The following is a 22,107-nucleotide window of genomic DNA, read 5'->3' as shown; positions in this document are numbered from 1 at the left end:
CAAAAAATTTTTTAAGAACTTTGTTGGAATGATTAAAAAATATTTATAAACTTTTCTTGGGAATGTTTTTTCTCTTTGATACATAGAAACATATCATTTGACTTCTAAGTATTTGGAAATTTCACGGTATTTTCTATTATTGAGTTGCAGCTTAATTCTATTATAGCTTAAAATATGTTTGCATAATTTAAATTCTTTTTAAATTAAAAATAATTTAAACCTGAATAATAATGGTGATGGAACTGTATTTCCCGTCCTAAATTTTCACATGGTCTTCATTTACACTGGAAGAAGCTAGAAGAAGTTTTCTAGAAGTTCCTACTGTTTTATTGATTTTCATTTAATTGGGGGTGGTAAGATTCATCCTTAGTGTATACCTACTCCTGATCATACTCAAGGCATCATCTGGTGCTGGGAATTGAACCTGGGGCTCCCAGAATACAAAGCATGCACTCCAACTCTTTGCACCATCACCCTATGTCTCATATTCTTCTTAATGTGTGTTCAGATATTTGTTTTTTTGTGTGTGAATAAAAAAATAATAGAGTAAATAAAACAAAAAATATAAAACAAGAATTAGCAAGCCACATGCAGGAAAATAAAAAGTGATGTATTTGATTAAAGGTTTATCTCTGAAAATTAAAATTTCCTTAAAGTAATAATAAATTATATTATTATTATATACAGGAGTTTATAAATTGAGAGTAGCATATTGATGGTACTTTTTTTTTCTGGGTATCTGTTTATAATTGTGACTTTAGAAATTGTGAAATTATTGTGAAATTTGAATAACTGTTTTTTAAATGAACTTTAGAAATACGTTTTTGTAAATAAGAAGCTGTTCAGAAAGTAGTGTGGTGAAAGGCAATCTATGTTATGGTCAAATGGCTGACAAATAATACCAAATAGCAGTTGTGTGAAAAGCCACTGCAGGTGCAAGTTTATGTAAAAACAAACCACAACACAGGTGCAATTCTTATAAACATTTAACCACAAAGCACTGCCCCCAAATCCTTGGAAATAAAGAGAATTCAATTCTTGGTTTGCTTTTATACTAAAAAAAGTTTTTTTAATTTGGGGCACATCAAGCAGTGTGTAGGATTTATTTCTTTCATTGTGCTCAGGAATCACTCCTGACAGTGTTTGGAGGACCATATGTGGTGTGGGAAATTGAACCTGGGTCAGCGGCATGCAAGAAAGGCACCTGATCATTGTATTATCTCTCTGGCACCTATTTTGAAATAAATAAATAAATAAATAAATAAATAAATAAATAAATAATTTGGGGTATGTTTCTTTCCTGTGCCCTGGGAAGTAGTTCAGCAGTACAATGTCTGAGGTTCTATGTTCCTACCCAGATTGAAAAACACAAAACAAAATAAAACCCCCAAAATTTTATCTTTATGTTTAGAGCTCTTTTTATATTTAGATCTTATTTTCTGCTATTGAAACATAAAATTTTATATTCCATGATAGACACAAATTTATGTTTGTGAAAATTTCACAGGCAAGAATCAAATTGAGTTTTAAAAATTCTCAGAAGAAATTTCTCGACATAAGTATTAAAATAATATTTTTTTTGGTTTTATAGGAGCTAAAATGGATTTGAAGTTAGGTGATATGCTTCACTTTCATCTTTGGAGTGACTATGATAGATACTAAAATTGAAAATGGTGTTTAAAGTTGTACAATTCAAGTGTGTAAAAAATTACCCTAGGGTGGCCAGAGCAGTAGTATAGTAGGCAGGGCACTTACCTTGCACATGGCCAATCCAGGTTCAACCCCAGGCATCCATTATGTTTCCCAGATTCTGCTACCTGGGACATTTACTTACTATTTTCTTTTTTGTTTTTGTTTTTGTTTTTGTTTTTGGGCCATACCTGGCGGTGCTCAGGGGTTACTCCTGGCTGTCTGCTCAGAAATAGCTCCTGGCAGGCATGGGGGACCATATGGGACACCGGTATTCGAACCAACCACCTTTGGTCCTGGACCGGCTGCTTGCAAGGCAAACGCCGCTGTGCTATCTCTCCGGGCCCTATTTCCTTTTTTCTTTAAACTGTGTTCTTCAAACTCTGGTGGACAGAATAATGTACTCACCACCTTGTACAGACTTTAATTCCCTGAACAAGAATATGTTACCTATTACACAACAAACAAGATGTTGCAATTGTATCTTAGGATATGGCCTTTAAATGAGGTAATTGCTGGGATCAGGAGAGAAGAGGCAAAAGCTGAGATCAGAGACATGACATAAGAAAGGAACTTGAGGGGCCGGAGAGATAGCATGGAGGTAAGGAGTTTGCCTTGCATGCAGAAGGTCAGTGGTTCAAATCCTGGCATCCCATATAGTCCCCCGAGCCTGCCAGGAGCGATTTCTGAGTATAGAGCCAGGAGTAACCCCTGAGCTCTGCTGGGTGTGACCCAAAAACCAAAAGAGAGAGAGAGAGAGAGAGAGAGAGAGAGAGAGAGAGAGAGAGAGAGAGAGAGAGAGAGAGAGAGAACCCAAAAACCAAGAGAGAGAGAGAGAGAGAGAGAGAGAGAGAGAGAAGAAAAGAAAAGAACTTGAACCACCGTTGCTAGTTTTAAAGATACAGAAAGCCACAATCCTGCATATAGGATGGTATTAGCATCAAGAGACTGAGAATACCCTTGGGCTAATAGTAGGTAAGGATAGGGAGACCTCAATTCTAAAACTTAATGGGACTGACTTCTTCCCAAAACCTGAATAAACTTAGAACTATATTTTCTGCCAACGCCTCAGTAGATAGACCAGGTTGATTGACATCATATCATCATGAAACTGGAGCAATTTGTTTAGTCTACCAGATTTCTAATTTATAGAGCTATAAGATCACTCATTTGTGTTGTTTTAAGTCAACTTGTGGTAGAAAACTCATATAAGCTAATTACTCATTTGTTCCTGGGATTGCCTAGACATTGGTGCCTTTCCTAAGTTCCTCTCTAGTGGTCTGACTCAACATCAGACCAGCTGCTATTTCTCACTTTCTATATAACCTTAATTGTTCACAGCAGCACAAATTGTGTTTATTTTTTTCTTATTTTTTTTCCACTACTGCATAACTTCTGAGAAGCCTGATTGATCATGGTCATCACTGCATTTCTTTTCTTTTCTTTTTTTTTTTTTTTTTGAGGGGACCTCCAGAACACTTTTGGAGATATTCTGCTGACAGTTAGTTTAATGCTTGAACAGATAATGTGATACTGCTCTGACCCAGCATTGCTGGGACCACTGGAATATACTAGTGCTAGGCACCTCCAGATCTATATCTAGCAGAGGTGAGCAGGGTATAGGAAGCCAGGGACCAAACTTAGAGCCTCACAGATGCAAAATCTGGAATTCAGTTCTTTAAACTCTCTCCTTAGCACTTCATCCTGTATCTTGGCACAAAGAATACATATACTATATATGTACTGGGTCTGTAACATACATTTATTTGTTTAAATACAATTTTTGATAAACTAGGAAATGAAATAACTAAATGAGCAGGATAGACTTTAGGGAGTCATCTAAAAATCATACCTATAAATTTAAAGAGATTTATTTAAAAAAATTTCTCTCCTACTTTAGTGATTTAATATAATAAAAATTAATCTTTCATTATTAGTGGAATGCATGTGGGGAAATGGAAATTTATCTCACATAGGGGGAATGCTGGCCTGGAGAGACAATACTGGGGTTCATGTGCTTACCTTGTATCCTGCCAATCTAGATTTGATGCCTGGAACTACACACAGTACCTTGAGGAATCTAGAGATCACTTCTAAGCAGAGTCAGGAATATTTAGAGCACTGAGGGAGGCATCTGAAAACAAAACAAAACCCAGTCCTTTGGAGGCAACAAGCAACCGGTGCCCAGCACACACCCCTGAAGGGAACCAGCTGGAGGGGCTATCTAGTGGTGTGGTGAGTTCCCCCAGTCCCTTGGCCATGAAAGGAACCAGCAGGAGAGTTGACTGGCTGCATAGTGAGCCCCTCAAACCCCTGCTTCATGGTTGCACAAAGGGAGACAGAGATGCCACAAAAAAAAAATGAGTGAACTACAGACCAATATCCTTGATAACCAAAGATGCAAAGATCCTCAACAAAATCCTAGAAAATAGATGTAATGTCTCATCAAGAAGGTCATATGCTATGACCAAGTAGGATTCATTCTAAAGATGAAAGGATGGTTTAACATATGCAAATCAATCAACATCATACATCATATCAACAAAAGGACAAATAAAAAACATATGATCACATTGATAGATGCAGAGAAAGCATTTGATAAGGTTCAACACTCGTTTGTAATAAAAAACTCTCAACAAGATGGGAATGGAAGGAACTTTTTACAAACTATAATCAAGGCCACTTCCACAAGCCAATGGCAAATATACTCAATGGGGTAAAACTGAAAGCCTTTCCTCTAAAATCTGGCACAAGACAAGGCTGCCCACTCTTGCCACTCCTATTTAATATAGTTCTGGAAGTACTTGCTATAGCAACTAGGTAAGAAAAAGATATTAAGGACATCTAGATAAGAAAGGAAGAAATCAAGCTCTCACTGTTTGCAGATCACATAATATCATATTTAAAAAATCCTAAAGACTACCAAAATGCTTCCAGAAACAATAGCTTTGTATAGCAAAGTGGCAGGCTACAAAATTAACACACACACACATGGAAATAATGATAGAGAAAAAATAGAAATTAGAAAAAAACCCCAACAATCCCATTCACAATAATATCACAGAAACTCAAATACCCCCTTTTTTTTTAGTCAACTAAAAGGTCATAGTGTATGAATTGATGAGACATTGAATCTTATTTTCTAGTATTTTGTTGAGGATCATTACATCTTTGTTTATCAAAGGATATTGATCTGTAGTTCTTTCATTTTTTTTGGTGGCATCTCTGTCTCCTTTTGATAACAAGATGATGTTAGCTTTGTACAAATCATTTGAAAAAGTTTCTGTTTCTTCAGTTCCTGGAAGAGACTGAAAAGGATTGGCAGTAGGTCCTCTTGAAAGGTCTGAAAGAATTCATTAATGAATCCGTGTGAGCCTGGAATTTTTTTTTTTTTTGTGGAAAACTTTTAATTACCATTTTAATTTATTCAATAGTGGTAGGTCTGTTAAGATATGCCAGACCATTTTGGTTTAAACTTGTGAAGTTATAGGAGTCTAAAAATTATCCATTTCTTCCAGGTTCTCTTGTTTTGTAGCATAGATTATCTCAAAGTAATCTCTGATTACCCTTTGAATTTCTGTAGTATCTGTAGTAATCTTTTCCCTTTTCATTTTTTACTTGGTTTATTAAGTTTATCAAGTTTCTCTCTCTGTGAGTTTTGCTATGGTTTATTGATCTTGTTTATTTCTTCAAAGAACCAACTCTTGCTTTTATTGATCCCTTTTTTTTGGATTTTTTGGATTTCCAACTCATTAATTGCTGCCTTAAGCTTTATTATTTCCTTTTGTCTGCCTATTTTTGGTTCATTTTGTTGATAATTTTTCAATTTTATAAACTGTGCCATTAAATTATTTATGTAGGCCTCTTCTTCCTGATGAGTTGTGCAGTTATAATTTCTAAATTATATTAAGAAAATCTTAAAGACTCTACCAAAATGCTTCTAGAAACAATAGATTTGTTAATTTGTACCCAAGGATTTATCCAATTTGCTTTCTAGAGCAAGTCTAACCTGGTACTCATTTTCAGGGTGATTATGACTTAAAGAAAAATATAACAATAGCTAATTATTTGATTTTAGAGTGATAATACGAACTGGTTATTTAGAAGCAGTGAGAGATGAGGTGCACTTAAAGAGGATGATAATTGTTTTGATATCCTCCTGACAAAAAGTAGCACAATAATAATAACATGTTTTCAGTTGTTTACTTCCTTCCTTCTTTCTTTCTTTTTTTTGGTTTTTGGATTACACCCGGCAGCACTCAGGGGTTACTCCTGGCTCTATGCTTAGAAATCGCTCTTGGCAGGCTCGGGGGACCATATGGGATGTGGGGATTTTAACCACTGATCTTCTACATGCAAGGCAAATGCCCTACCTCCATGCTATCTCTCTGGCTCTATGTTTCCTTCTTTTTAATAGATATAATTATTCAGGTGAATCCAGCAATTTTTCTATCTGTCTGTCTTGTCTGTCTGTCTGTCTGTCTATCTATCTATCTATCTATCTATCTATCTATCTATCTATCTATCTATCTATCTATCTATCTATCTATCTATCTATCTATCTATCTATCTATCTATCTATCGATCGATCGATCGATCTATCTATCTATCTATCTATCTATCTATCTATCTATCTATCTATCTATCTATCTATCATCTATCTATCTATCTATCTATCTTCACACCCAGTGGTCCTCAAGGGTTATTCCTGACTCTGTGCTTAGATATCACTCCAGTATATCAAATGGGATGCTAGGGATTGAATTTGGGTTGGCTGCATGAAAAGCAAATGCCCTAGCTACTGTGCTATTGCTTCACCCCTCCCAATAAATTTTTCTTTCTTCATTCTGAGGTTTAAGACAAAATTTTTTTGGCCACACCCTGTGGTGCTCAGGGGTTACTCCTGGCTCTGTGCTCAGAAGTTGATCCTGGCAGGCTCAGGGGACCATATGGGATGCTGGGAATCGAACCTGGGTCCCTACCTGGTCAGCTGTGTGCAAAGCAAACACACTACCATTGTGCTATTACTCTGGCCCCAAGACAAATGGTTTATTAAATATAATAAAAATAATTTCTTACCCATTTTTATTTATGCAGATTAATTTATGTATACTAGGTATCAACTATGGCTTTTGGAATCTAATATTACATTTCTGGGTATAAAGTTAATAATTATTTATTTTATATATTTTATTTTCTTTATTTTTTAGCAAATTTCTATTTTTTGGGTCACACCCAGCAACGCTCAGGGGTCACTTCTGGCTCCATGCTCAGAAATCGCCCCTGGCAGGCACAGGGTACCATATGGGATGCCAGGATTCAAACCACCGTCCTTCTGCATGAAAGGCAAACACCTTACCTCCATGTTATCTCTCCAGCCCCAATTCTTTAGCAAATTTTTCTTAATGGATGTAGTTTCTAAGATCTATGATGTAGGTTAAAATGAAAGTAAAGTTTGGTAGTATAATCATATAATTTATATAGTATATATGCTATTTATAATTTATATAGTATAAAATATAAATATATAATTTATATAGTATATAAAATATAAATATAATATATGTAATTTATATAGTAATTATTATATAATGTGTATATTATATAACTATATAATTTATATACTTTTATATTTATACAATTTTCTTATTTTATATAATCAAATTAAATTTATATAATTATATAATTTATACATTATATAGTATATAATTTATATAGTATATAAAAATAACATGTGTGCTAGTGCCTGACACTTTGCTCTTGCTAGACATCCAATATGTAATGATTAAAGGAATACACATTATGTGATGTGCTAGCCTTAGCTCTTTGATTCTTTATTTTTTCTTTTTCACTTTTGGCTATGAAACCTGCTTGTTATTTAAGGTCCTGCAGCATTTCTTTACTTTTGAAAATTTTAGGAGATCTTTTAAAAAATTGGAGAACTGAGAACCAAAAGTAACATAGATTTGGTGTTGCTGCATATAACCTAACCAGAATGTTCTCATACCCAATTCTGCCTACTTAGACAAGAAATTCTTTCATGTTGGGGTCGATTGGAAAGATGCTCTGTTCAAGAGCTCAATTTTATATCTTTATATCTTAAAAATTTTGACACTTTGTTTTGTTTTGTTTTTGGAACACCCTCAGTAGTGCAAAGGGCTTACTTTTGGTTCTGCATTCTGGGACCACTCCTCACTGGGTTTGGGGTACCATATGTGGGGCAGAGGGTTGATCATGGGACAGCTGTGTTAAGGCAAATAAACTACCCACTGTTTTATCATTCCACTCTTAATTTGACTCTAATAAATAAAAAATCTTTACAAAATAATCCAGTAGTTATTAATTTTTCTATTGAAACATTTTAAATGGGAATTAGTTATGGCTTCAAATAATGCAAGATGTTACTAGCTGAACAAACACAATTTGCCTTACTGTTATTAAATTTAAATGTTACAATGGATACATCTAATATATATTTATCTCTAATTATGATCACATAGTTGAGTTCATGCATAATTAAAAATGAGAGTATGTATATAGTATATATGCCATATATAATACATATATTAAAACCTGAAAGTGATTAAGGACTAGAAGAAAAAGTTTACATAAGGGAATCCTGCCTAGAAGATGTGGTCTCATGATTTGAGAAATTTTTGCCCTATTTTCTCTTCTATTCTCTTAAATAAAATATTTTTCTGAATAATAAACAAAAGCAAAAAGTTACATAAAATGCAGACAGTAAGATATTTAATTCTCTTTTCTCCTTTCCTTATTTATTGTTCCAGGTACAACAAATGTGAAATAGTTACTTTGATATTTCATAATGAATATGTTTAGGTAATAAAGCTGAGAGCATTTGGTTAAACATTTTTAATGGACCCCTTCCTTGAAATTATCACTACTTTTCTGAATTAATTATATAAATAAATGTAAACTTAAAAATAATTGCATCAATCTTACAGGGAATGTTTTGGATGAAAGCACAAAAATTTGAGACATACATTTCTTTTCAGTGTAGCATTTAAATTTTAGACTGCAACCACAGTCTGGTTGTTTTAGTTTGTTAGGCTCCTGACGTGTTATTTTAAGAAAGCAGAAGCACCATCATTTGCACACTCCTTATAGGTCACCCACCTCAACCCTGACTTCTTAGCTCAAGTTTTCAAAAGAAGTGGTCAAGATGAAGAACCATTTGCTTTTGTGGGGCATCTTGGGCCTTTTTGTTAAGGCTGTTCTTGTGACAGGTATGTGACACTTTGAAAATGAACTCAGATAAAAGAAAAAAATGAACAGATCTGTTTTCTAGATTTAAACATTTATGTTTGTGCTTTTATGGGCCAGTTATCTGGCTACTTTTGCTTACCTTCATATGGACAGTGATATTTTTCTAACCTTAATATGGACAATTATTATATGCATCTATTAATATGTAGTATTATTGTTTGCTTTGTGCAATTATTATTTGATGGTACAATTATTATTTTGTTTGCTATTGCAACCTTGAGAACAAGAAAGTAGACATATCTGGATGAAAATACTTATATAAATATTTAGATTGAATTTTGTTTGTTTGTTTGTTTTTTTTTTTGGGTCACACCCGGCAACGCTCAGGGGTTACTCCTAACTCTATGATCAAAAATCGCCCCTGGCAGGCTCAGGGACCATATGGGATGCCAGGATTCGAACCACCGTGTTCTGCATGAAAGGCAAACGACTTACCTTCATGCTATCTCTCCGGCCCTAGATTGAATCTTAAAAACAAATAATCCTCTTTAAGTCTCTTTAGTTAATATTCTAAGGAAGTGAAATCATATTACTATAATTACAATACAGAAATATTGTGAATTTATTTCAAAATAAAACTAATTAGTGTTAGTTTTAAAATCTTACAGAATACTAGGCAACAGATCTACTATGATTCTTTTTGTTTGGGGGCACACCTGGTAGTGCTCTGAAGTTACTTCTGGCTCAGTGCTCAGAAATTACTCCTGGGAGATTTCGGGGGACCCTATGGGATGCCAAGGGTCGAATTCGGGTGGGCCAGGTGTAAGACAAATGTCCTACCTGCTCTACTATCACTCTGGCTCTTCTATTATGATCTTCAACAATGTTTAATGCTATTTAGGTTGCTAATAATGTGCTTGAACTTGGGTTATTTTGCTTAGTAATCTCTCAAATAACTATATAAAATGAAATAATTATAAATATAGAAGTGTAGTTTTTTTTGGGGGGGGGGTCACACCCAGCAGCACTCAGGAGTTACTCCTGGCTCTATGCTCAGAAATCGCTCCTGACAGGCACGGTGGACCATATGGGATGCCGGGATTCGAACCAACATCCTTCTGCATGCAAGGCAAATGCCCTACCTCCACACGATCTCTTTGGCCGCATTGTTTTGTTTTGTTTTGTTTTTTGTTTTTTTTTTTTTTGAATCACGCCCGGTAGTGTTCAGCGGTTACTCCTGGCTCTGTGCTCAGAAATTGCTCCTGGCAGGTTCAGGGGACCATATGGGATGCCAGGAATTTAACCCAGGTCTGTCCTGGGTTTACTGCATGCAAGGCAAACGCCCTACCCCTGTGTTATCACTCCAGAAGTGTAGTATCTAATGATTTTCATCTAGAAGGGGGCATGAATTCTTTGTGGGGAGTCAGGAGGGGCATAAATTCAAAGCAAGACACATTCCACTCCAGAGATGCTTGAACATTCCAACTTGGTATTGATTTTCTTTATAATACTCTTTTCTTTCCCCCCTCTCTTTTCTCTTCTATTTTTTTTTTTATTTTGTTTTTAGTCTACACCCAACAGTACTCAATTGTTACTCATGACTCTGTGCTCAGAAATTACTTCTGGTGGGTTGGTTTAGAGGGTGTGTGTAGTGGTTGTGGAATGCCAGGAATCAAACCCAGGTTGACTGTGTGCAAGGCAAATGCCTTACCTGTTGAACTATTTATTTCCTACCTGTTGTATCTTGCCCCTTCTCTTTTATTTTTTAAGATTATAAAATGATATAACAGGGATAATTGCTTTTAACACTTATAGGACTTACTGGTCTTATTTCAAGACTAGTCAGCACTCATAACTAAGACAAATGTAATAAGAAGTCATTCAATGTATTTTATTCTAATTTATGAATGATTAATTTGTAATACTATTTAAGATATAATGATATTAACTATTGTTTATGAATCTATAGATAAATATGCTTATAAAAACTTTTATATACCTTTAAACAAATAAAACATTTTTGTAGCTAGAATAAAAAAAGAGCTATTGTGTTCAAAGAATTATCCTAAGTACTCTTACATGTATTATTCCATTAAATTCTTTTTTCTTGGCAGGGGAAATACCCAGTAAGCTCAGGGCTTACTTCTGGCTCTGTGCTCAGGTATCACTCATAGTGGGTTTTGGTTTGGGGACTATTTGGACTGGATCTACATACTGGAGATCAAACCCAGGTTGACAATGTGCAAGACAAGTGCATTACCCCCCACTGTGTTATTGCTCTAGTATGTCACTTAATTCTTACAATAATTATATGAAGATAAGTATTGTGATTATTTCTAATACATTGATTTCTAATATAGTGACTTAGATTTAAAGAGGTGTAAGAACTTTCCTAAATTCATATACAAGCACATGGTAGGTAGAATGTTATTCCTAATACCTATCTTATTCTAATTGTGATCTAATTCTAATTACTTTAATAAGTTAGTTTTTAATATAGTATGTAGCAAACCTTCCTCCCTCATCTTTCTTTCTCTTCCTTCCTTCCTTCCTTCCTTCCTTCCTTCCTTCCTTCCTTCCTTCCTTCCTTCCTTCCTTCCTTCCTTCCTGCCTGCCTGCCTGCCTTCCTTCCTTCCTTCCTTCCTTCCTTCCTTCCTTCCTTCCTTCCTTCCTTCCTTCCTTCCTTCCTTCCTTCCTTCCTACCTTCTTCCTTTTTCTTTTCTTTCTTGTTTATACGTGACTGATCAGAGCTTATTTCTGGCTCTTGTTCCGAGATTACGCATGGTCATGCTCATAGGATCATATATGGGGCGATGGTGCAAACCTAAGTCCATTGTGTGAAAGGCAAATGACTTACCAGCTGTACATTCTTATGCCCATATTTTCTTATTCTTTGGATGGGATTAAAAAATTTAGGAGCTGGAGCTACTGTATAGTGGATAGGGCATTTGTTTGCATGCGGTAGACCCAGGTTGGATCCCCACGATCCCCTCCTCAAGCCTGCTAAAATTAATCTCTGAGTACAGAGTAAGGAGTAGGACCTGAGCATAGCCAGGTGTGTACCTTAAACAAATGTATTTGTACATTTAATGGCATGTATCTGTACATTTTTGTTAAGCATATTAGACTGCTAATATTTTTGACTGCTAATATTTTTTAAACAATAATATTAATGAAAAATTTTCCTATAAAGTATTATTAAAGAAATTATATGCTATAAGTAAAATGCAGACATTTTCTATTTAAAACTTTGTAGTCAAGGGGCCAGAATGATAGTGCAGCTGTAGGGCATTTGCTTTGCTCTGCTGTCCTAGGATGGACCTTGGTTCAATTCCCCTGGCATCCTATATGGTCCCTAGAGCCAGGAGCAATTTCTGAGTGTAGAGCCAGGAGTATCCCCTGATCATCAGTGGGTGTGGCCCAAAAACAAAAAAACAAAAAACAAAAAACAAAAACCCAAAAAAAACTCTTAGTAGTCAAGTCATGACCTCAACCCGATCAATATTTTTAGTCAGGCATTACAAGCTCATTTGTATTTCTTTTTAATGAAAAACATTATAAAGTAATGAATTCAGCAGTTGAATAGAGGACAGCATTTAAATCATCTTTTTCTTTCTAAAACATTAAAAGCAAGTTTGTTCTACAAGTCTGATTTTTTCCCCTTGAACAAGTATCTCACTTGCTTACTATTTCTACTTTGGAGAAGCCTGTGTTCTCTCGTGAGATGAATTTTCCTCTCTTTCTTTCCTCTCACATCTTTTAAGCAAGTTTTGTTTAATAAAAGCTATCGCGGGATCGAAGCAATAGCACAGTGATAGGGCGTTTGCCTTGCACGCTGCCAATCCAAGAAGGTCTCTGGTTCGATTCCTGACATCCCATATGGTCCCCCAATGCCTGCCAGGAGCGATTTCTGAGCACAGATCCAGGAGTAACCCCAGAGCGCCACCGTGTGTGACCCCCCCAAAAAATCTATATTACTTCCTAATATATATGTATGATTCTCTTGAATTGATTTCACATGCATTTCACTTTTAATACTATGTACATTTTTTAAGTTATTAAGTAGAGGATGGAGCGATAGCACAGCGATAGGGCGTTTGCCTTGCACATGGCCAACCTAGAGTGGACTTAGTTTCAGTGCCCAGCATCCCATATGGTCCCCGAGCCTGCCAGGAGTGATTTCTGAGCACAAATCAGGAGTAATGCCTGAGCGCTGGGTGTGGCTCCCCCTAAACCCTAAAAGAGTCATTAAGTAGTATGAAAATGGCACAATCATGCATTATACAGCAATTCAAACAATTTAAGTACAATAACAACGGGCTTAAAATGTTTTTGTAATTACTGTTCCCGTTAAATGGAAATTCTGCAATCTTGTCTGCTCTGGAATCATCTCTGGAACAATTAGACTTCCAGTTACAATCATATCTATCCTGTTCATTTCACTTGAACTCATGTGCAAAATCTATTTTTTTTGAAGTTGAGATTTGATGACCATAAATTATTGACGCCAGGGGCTAGAATGATAATACAATGAGTAAGGTATTTGTCTTCCACAAGCTGACCTTAGTTCTACCCCAGCATACCATAATGTCTCCCAAATCCTCCAGGAATGGATCCTGAGTGCAGAGCCATAAATAACCCCTAAAAAATGCCTGGTGTGCTCCCACAAAAAAAAAAAAGAAATTTAAGCACATATCATTTTATTTGAATCGTTGTTCATAATAACATGATATTATGAGAAAGAAAAATATAAACATATAAAGAAAAGTTGTAACGAAATATTTAGAAGATTAACAAAATGTCAGGTAAAACCTGTCTACTCCTTAATGGAGGGGACCAAGATCAAGCAGTTGTATGATCACTAAGTAGTAATAAAAATGATCGGATGTAAACACCAAATCTAAAGCCAACGACAACAGAATCGATACCCAATGTACAACAAGCTAGACACAGAGGGGACCATTTATACTAGCAGCCCGGGGGGTAAAGAAAGGGAATATGGGATGCATGCTGGGAATGGGGGTGGAGAGAGGTCAACTTTGGTGGTGGGAATTCCCCTGATTCAATGCCAATATGTACCTAAATATTACTGTAAAAGATAGTAATCCACTTTGATCAAAATAAAAATTATTATTATATTAAAAATAATAAAAACATTTATACAGAAAAACTGTCTATTCTAGAAATACTGCAATTCAAGCCCCCCTACAACCACACACACAAAAAAAGGTTGAGATTTTTTGTTTGTTTGTTATGGGGCCACACCCAGCAGTGCTCATGGTTTACTTCTGGCTCTGCACTCAGAAATTATTACTGGCGATACTCAAAGGACCATATGATTATGGGGGCTGAACCTGGGTCGGTAACCATATGCATGGCAAGTGCCCTACCTGCTATTCTATCTCTCTGCCCTTCTCCCAAAGTTTTAATGAGTTCAGGATGATATGACACTTCAAACTGGTTTTATAAAGATTAATATTACTTTTGTTCACTTTTAGTGAATTGCTTTGACCTAGGAAAAACGTTTTAATTTTTTATCATATTTTTGCACTTGTTATAGATTTGGACAAGGATATATCAGCCAGAGATCTATACCTTTATTGAAAACATTTGATGGGCCCGGAGAGATAGCACAGCGGTGTTTGCCTTGCAAGCAGCCGATCCAGGACCAAAGGTGGTTGGTTTGAATCCCGGTGTCCCATATGGTCCCCCGTGCCTGCCAGGAGCTATTTCTGAGCAGACAGCCAGGAGTAACCCCTGAGCACCGCTGGGTGTGCCCCAAAAACCAACCAACCAACCAAACAAACAAAAAAAAATTTGATGACAAACAGCATTTGGTCATCTCAGGATTAGACTAAGGAAGGAAAATCAAACAAAAATTCCTTTCAAAGTGCATTTGGATTTTTTTCAATATTATGTGAGAAACTACTTAACTATATTAGAGTAGGGTGGAGAACAAATAGAGATGGCTGAAATAGATCAGTCATAAAATTTAATTTTTCTGCAAAAAAACTCAATCTATAATATATGAATTTTTCTTTTTCTTTTTTGTTATTAATGTTTTATCTTTCAAGCCCAAGATGAAGAAGAAAGTATTATTCTTGCTGACAACAAGTGTCAGTGTGTCCGGGTTTCTTCCAGGATCATCCCATCTCCTGAGGACCCTTCTGAAGATATTGTGGAGAGAAGCATCAGAATTACGTATGTTAGAATTTTATATTTATTTTTGTCATGTTGCAAGTGATGGCACTTTATAATATTATTAATAGTTCGAATATTGTACTTGTATTTTTATTTATTTATTTTGATAAATAGTACCTTACATGAAGTTTAATCTGGTTAATGGGTGAGAAACAGTTATGTAGAAACTGGGGGCAGAAACAAAGATTTCCAAACGATTCAGAACAGTCAGAGATATCAAGTTATGACACACGATTTTAATCTAGTCATAAATGCTCTAGTTCGGGCCGGGTAGGTGGCGCTGGAGGTAAGGTGTCTGCCTTACAAGCACTAGCCAAGGAAGGACCACGGTTCGATCCCCCGGCGTCCCATATGGTCCCCCCAAGCCAGGGGCGATTTCTGAGCACATAGCCAGGAGTAACCCCTGAGCGTCAAACGGGTGTGGCCCAAAAACCAAAAAAAAAAAAAAATGCTCTAGTGCATATGGAATTCTATTTTTACTTTGACTTGATCAGTTCAAAATCAAACTTGAAGGAAATATTGAAATCCCTATTTTGAACTATATATAAAACACACCACCACCAACTTTCTTATTTTAACATTTAGTGTGCTTTTTTGAGCCTCACCTGGTGAGGGTCAAAGACTATTCCTGCCTCTGTGCTTAGGGGTCACTTTTGGTGGTGTTTGGTGAATTATGTTGTGCTGAAATTGAACCCATGACTCTTGGCTGCATATGCAAGTCATGCTTTTCAGGCCTTTTTTGTTTGTTTTTTTTGGGCCACATCAGTTGGTGCTCAGGTGTTACTCCTGGATCTGTGCTCAGAAATTACTCCTGGCAGGCTGAGGGGATCAGATTTTCAGATCTTTAAGTCATCTCTCAAGCCAAGAAATGCCTATCTTTTGTTTAAATTTTTTTCTTCATGGGAAACATTATTTTTATTCTTATTTTTTTGCCACACCTGGTGGTGCTCAAGGTTTGCTTCTACCTCTGTGCTCAGGGACTATTCCTGGTGGGGTTCAGGGAACCATATGGGGTATTGGGGATTGGATCCAGGTTGGCTGCATACAAGGAAAGTTTCCTCCTTTCTGTACAATCTATGACCATGGAATGTTTTTATTTTTAAATTATTTTTTTTGTTTCTTATTGGCCACATCCAGGGATGCTCAGGGATTACTCCTAGCTCTGCACTCAGTAATTGCTCCTGGCAGGCTTTTGCTTATGGGGGATCATATGGGATGCCGGGGATCAAACCCGGGTCTGTCCCAGGTCTGCTGAGTGCAAGGTAAACACCCTACCACTGTGCTATCGCTCTGGCCTCTAAACGTATTTTAAAATTTATTTTTAGTACAGAGGATCAAACTCAGGACCTCATATATGCGAAGTTTTCATATTACTGTTTTATATTTGCAAAGTTACTTCACCTCCTCCACCACCAGAACGTCAGTAACTGGAGGCCTATTTGGAGTGGAAGTATGTAAAATATATTGATGGCTTAAACGATTGTGTAATGGATTAGGTGCTTTCCTTGAATGCAGTCAATGGAGCCTTCATCCGCAGCACCATATATGGGTCCCTGATTTCAGCCAGGGCTAATTCCTAAGCACAGAGCCAGGTAAACCTTTAAGCAACATGAGGCTTGGTCCCCAAACTCAAACCCAAATCCAAACTGAATTATTTTACACACAAATGAGACCCTTTCTCTGTTTGATCCCCAGTCAAGCAGACATTTTTATTTTAAAATTTTCCTCTGTTCTCCCTTCCCCAATATCTCTGTTGCCACATCTTGTTTGTATTCTAGGTAACTGTGTTCAGTTAACATCAGATATTGGACAAGTTACTAATTAATTTGAAATGACCATATTGGGAAGTGCCAAAGATCAGACTCTTGAACTCAAGCATATTAGGCAGAGCTGCTTTACTACAGCACTACATCCTTGGTCTTAGGAGGGAAGTACATTTTAAAATGCCTCTCCATTATTCTCTAATTATTTTTCTTTTCTGACATATTCTTTTATGATATTGCATGTATATACTTATTATACTGTTATATTTGAGGCACTGCACCTTGTGGTGCTCAGGGTGTTTTCCTGGTTCTGCAATCAGGAATTACTCCTGGTGGTTCTTGGGGGACCATATGGAATTTTTGGTATTGAACTCAGATTGGCTATGTGTAAGGCAAGTATTCTATGGGCTGTCCTATAGCTCCAGCTCTGTAATTATCGTATTATTTAGTGAAATCATATAATTCAATTACATGTGCCTTTTGCTTAGTCCTATCCTTAATGTTTCACTGATCTAATTTTTGAAAGATCTGTGACCGTTGCCAGTGCTATGTCATTATGGCTGTTATCCCCAACTCCAGCAGTCAGACATTTGGACAAGTTACTTAACTAATTTGAATTGTTTCCCTCAATTATACTCTTAAGAATATGAAGATTAATATGATAATGTGTAGATACTTCTAACACATCTAGTGTTGTTTCAAAATAGACTTAAGTATTTGTTTATAATAAATATTGTATTTTATTAAAAATTCTTTTTTGAAATTACTAGAACATTTATAATTTAATAAAGTATATGTTCATCACTCACTCATTTTTTTGACAAACACTAATTAAAAGTTGCTGAATAATATTGGACTCACTCCTAAGCAGAGCCAGAATTAGCTCTCAATACCACCAAGTATGCCCCCCAAAACTTCAAAATAAAAAGAGAAAGAAAAAAAAAAGCATTTGTGGGTGGAGAGACAACTCAAAGGACTGGACGCATAGGTTTTGCTTGCAGGAGCCTGGGGTGTATGCTGAGTATCCCTTGGAGTAACCTCCCAGTAGAATGGGTAGAACAGTCTCCAGCCCTCAGCACAGAGGATGTGCCTGTTCCCTCTTCCAAGAATCCATACACAGCAATGAATTTAATTTTATATCATTCTCTAACAGTAATAGGTATAGGAAATTAAAGAGGAACCCCCAGTCTATTCCCATGAAATTATGAGGAGGTGGAGGCCTAGGAAGAAAAGACAGGGTGAGGTAGGAGAGGATCTCTGAAGTAAGTAGAAAAAGCAGGAATGTGCTAAATAACTAAAACCATTGAAAAGTGTTGCTGAGAAGTTTGCTCATTTGTTTACTTATCTGTACATTTATGTTGGCATATATGTATTATATGTATTATTGAGTTAATATGATTACATTAATTTTCTTTTCTATATGCTTTATTCTTGGCGATGCTATTCACTACCTTGACCACCCGTGTAATTAACTGAGAGTCCTATTATTTTGTTAAATTAATATCTTTACTTAAGCACCATGGTTACAAACAGTTTGTAGTTGGGTTTCATTTATTTATTTATTTATTTTGTTTTTGTTTTTGGGCCACACCCGGTAACGCTCAGGGGTTACTCCAGGCTATGCGCTCAGAAGTTGCTCCTGGCTTGGGGGACTATATGGGACACGGGGGGATTGAACCGCGGTCCGTCCAAGGCTAGCAAAGGCAAGGCAGGCACCTTACCTTTAGCGCCACCACCCAGCCCCTGTAGTTGGGTTTCAGTTATAAAAAAAGGACACTGTCCTTCACCAGTGCAACATTCCCATCACCAGTGCCCCCACATCCTCCTCTCCCACCTCCTGCCTCTCTTTAAGACAGGCATTCTATTTTGAGAGAGTCCTATTTTGAATGGAAATGTTTAAAATACAGTGAGGGCTGGAGGAAAGGATCAGTGGATAAAGTCTTTTTCTTGAATGTAACCAACAGAGGTTTGATTCCCCAGCACTATAGATGGTTACCTAAGCTCCATCGAAAGTGATCCCTGAGCTCAGAGACAGGTATACCCCAAGCAACAAAGCTGTGGTCCCCAAATCAAACCCCAAACTGAATTACTGTGAAATGAGTCAAATATTATAACTTGCTAAAATTCGTTAAAATCATAGTTAAATGGTAGAAACTGTCCTAGCAATTGTACTGGCATGAATACATGTATTTGTTAAATTTATTTTTTTGCTTTACCTCTTCTTTAGCATTCCTATGAACAACAGGGAGAATATTTCGGATCCTACCTCTCCAGTGAGAACCAAATTTGTGTACCATTTGGCCGACGTGTAAGAGTTATTTCTTTAAATAATATTTCTCTAAATCATAGAGGAGTTGCTGAAAGGAGTTGCTAAAAATTAATTTTGTTAGTAAGAATACTTTTCTAAATAAGTTGGTACATAAATGTTTACCAATGTAATTAGAACCTTTGAATATATTAATTCTTATATGTATTCATTATCAAAATTTTATATAACTTTGCAGATAAAATTTTGCTGTAAGTTTATTCTAGAATCCAGAAATATAGTATAGTGGGTAGATAGGGTGCTTCCTGACATGCGGTGAATCCAGTTTTATTCTCAGCACGCCATATGATTCTTTGAGTCTAGTCAAGAATGATCCCTGATAGGCACACATATGGAGTTAAGGGAGTAAGAGGAAAGCTTTGGGAACCATGTTAAGGTTCTAGATTGATAAATAAAGTGATTAAACATCCTATTTGCTGAGGCTTAGAAATCATAACAGAGTAAAAATGTGGAGAGTTTTTCAGGTGAGTGTCTAGTATGTAGAAAATGTGGGTCCTAAAGGAGGAGATGATCAAGTACATGAATAAATAAGGAAACTTTTAGACAATCCCCTAAACTTGAGGTTCTGCCTTTCACCTTAGATGATTTCCATTGGTAGAGAGCATGAAGATGGACAGTTTCAATAAAACAATTTAGTGTACAAAATTTGTATAGTTAAATTATATAGGAAATGACCTTCACTAGTATTTTTTTCTTAAGATAGAAGAAAAGTTGCAACTATAGACTATAGCTATGATCTTCCTGAGTCATATTTTTGAACAGTAATTTTGGTTTCATATTACTCACTTAAAAGTGATTTTTAGCAGAGTATGTGATCTGAGATCACATATGCATATGTATATCTTATATGATATGCTATGTAATAAAATATAAAAACAAGAAAAAGAATGATTCCTGAGCACAGAACTAGCAGTATGACCCTAAAACAAAACCAAACAAAAAATTTATTCTAAAGAAGAAATCATCATTATAAAAAAACAGGGAGTACTGATTTAAATTTGTCCAAGTAGTTTGTAACTGTATTTAGACATATTATTAATATGGAGCTATTTCTTTGAAAACTATAAAATTTAATATTAAACTAAAAATGTAACACTATAAGTAAGTTCTTTAATTTTGATATAGTTATAAACACGATATATATAAGAACAAGTTGTATAATATTGGCCAAGTGATAATATTAAATAATTATTAATTCTATTCCTTACTTTCAACTAATTGACATATCTGCAAGGTTGAAAATTCCATAAACCTTCACTTATATAGAGCAATTGAGGTTGAGTCAGAATGGTAAGAAATACTTGATTTTGGATGAAAAATGTATAGTTACTCAGCTCTGAGCCAGCATTTGATGGATCTATTTGTTTTTCAGCTGTAAGAAATGTGATCCTGTAGAAGTGGAAGTGGATGATCAAGTAGTTACTGCCTCCCAAAGCAATATCTGTGAAGAATCTGAAACTTGCTACACTTATGACAGAAACAAGTGCTACACCAATAGGGTCCCACTTATCTTTGGTGGTAAGACCACTGTGGTGGAAGCAGCTCTGACCCCAGATTCCTGCTATTCTGATGATTTTTAAGTCATTGCTAATTACACAGTGTTTATCTTGAAAGACTCTCCATTTTGATCCCAAAAGCTCATATATTTGCTACCAACATCTGATATTGCAATTCTTAATCTAATAATTGAAATGATCTAACCTGTAACTATGTGATGTTTAATTAGTCAATCATTGACTTACTTTCCAAATATTAAAATCTGTTATCTTTACCTAACTGATAAAAGTTTCTAGCATTAAAATTAAAAAGTCATCATTTTAAAAAATAGACTAAATAAAAACTCAAAGAGAAAAATTAAGAGGCCAGCATTCTCATTTTGACTTTGCTCAAAGAATCAGAACCTTTGCATATTTCATTTGATATTTTTTTAAAGTATTATTGTGTAGAGAAGATTTATATGTAAACACAAGTCAATTCTAAGTCTTTATTAGAAAAGTATTCAATAATTTAAGATATTTTGAAAATATCCATGAAAATTATTCATAATAACATCTCTAACATGTATGAAACAAAAGTGGCACCATTTAATGCATAATTGAAATATATATCTTATGTACAAATTTGGTAACAAATGCTATATAATTTTCTTTTTTAGATGAAAAAAATTTTATAAGCAGGATGGTGTGAGAAATCCCCATTAGAAAGAATGTATGCTGTAACCAAATGTAATGAAATATGTATTCCACAATAATATATTCTCTAGCATAGTTTGAATAATTAAAAAGATTCATAAGCATATATCTTTGTGAAATAATTTATTGGAAATATTTGTTGTGTTAACTGTTGTTTGAAATTACAATTTTTAGTTTTACAGTTTATTAGGTATGTTGTAATTATATAATAACCACAGGACTCATGTACATATTTGAGATAGTTTTGTCATTTAATTTTAAAATTAAGGGGCCGGAGAGATAGCATGGAGGTAGTGTTTGCCTTGCATGCAGAAGGATGGTGGTTCAAATCCTGGCATCCCACATAGTCCCCCCAGCCTGCCAGGGGCGATTTCTGAGCATAGAGCCAGCAGGAGTAACCCCTGAGCACTGCTGGGTATGACCCAAAAACCAAAAACCAAAAACCAAAAAAAAAAAAAAAAAGTAAAAAAAAGAAAAAATTTAAAATTAAATGAAAAGGCAAGGCCTTTCTGACAAAAATAATATTTATCAGGGTATATAGGCCAATGTCAACAGTTCTCCATAACTAAGGGTTCTATAGAAAGCTAATGGTGACTCTGGAATTTAACTAATGGGAGGTCAAACAGTAAAGTCATTTTGGTGAAGAGACATTGTTATGTTTTCTGTTTTTATTATTGTCATTTTGATAAATCAACTTTTGGATTTTTGG

At 35.6% G+C, this 22,107-nt stretch overlaps 1 protein-coding gene across 1 annotated transcript; it reads left to right on the top strand.

Annotated features, from left to right (window-relative positions):
• The first annotated feature begins 8,872 nt into the window (after window positions 1–8,872).
• On the top strand, window positions 8,873–20,856 carry JCHAIN (joining chain of multimeric IgA and IgM). The gene is made up of 4 exons (XM_049789924.1): window positions 8,873–8,936; window positions 14,991–15,117; window positions 19,108–19,188; window positions 20,579–20,856. Exons 1-4 carry the CDS (start codon window positions 8,873–8,875, stop codon window positions 20,784–20,786), a joined length of 480 nt encoding a protein of 159 aa, XP_049645881.1. The 3' UTR covers window positions 20,787–20,856.
• Window positions 20,857–22,107: the final 1,251 nt, after the last annotated feature.

This window comes from Suncus etruscus, chromosome 16 (genome assembly GCF_024139225.1).
Source record: "Suncus etruscus isolate mSunEtr1 chromosome 16, mSunEtr1.pri.cur, whole genome shotgun sequence".
NCBI classification, from domain to species: domain Eukaryota; kingdom Metazoa; phylum Chordata; class Mammalia; order Eulipotyphla; family Soricidae; genus Suncus; species Suncus etruscus.
This window is presented reverse-complemented; position numbering and strand designations above follow the sequence as displayed.

What these genes read in the sequence shown, in the direction of transcription:
- JCHAIN (XM_049789924.1), top strand. Translation starts at nt 8,873, where the DNA reads ATGAAGAACCATTTGCTTTTGTGGGGCATCTTGGGCCTTTTTGTTAAG. An exon ending in TAAGGCTGTTCTTGTGACAG is followed by an intron (nt 8,937 to 14,990) that starts GTATGTGACACT and finishes TTATCTTTCAAG; the next exon opens with CCCAAGATGAAGAAGAAAGT. An exon ending in GTGTACCATTTGGCCGACGT is followed by an intron (nt 19,189 to 20,578) that starts GTAAGAGTTATT and finishes TTTGTTTTTCAG; the next exon opens with CTGTAAGAAATGTGATCCTG.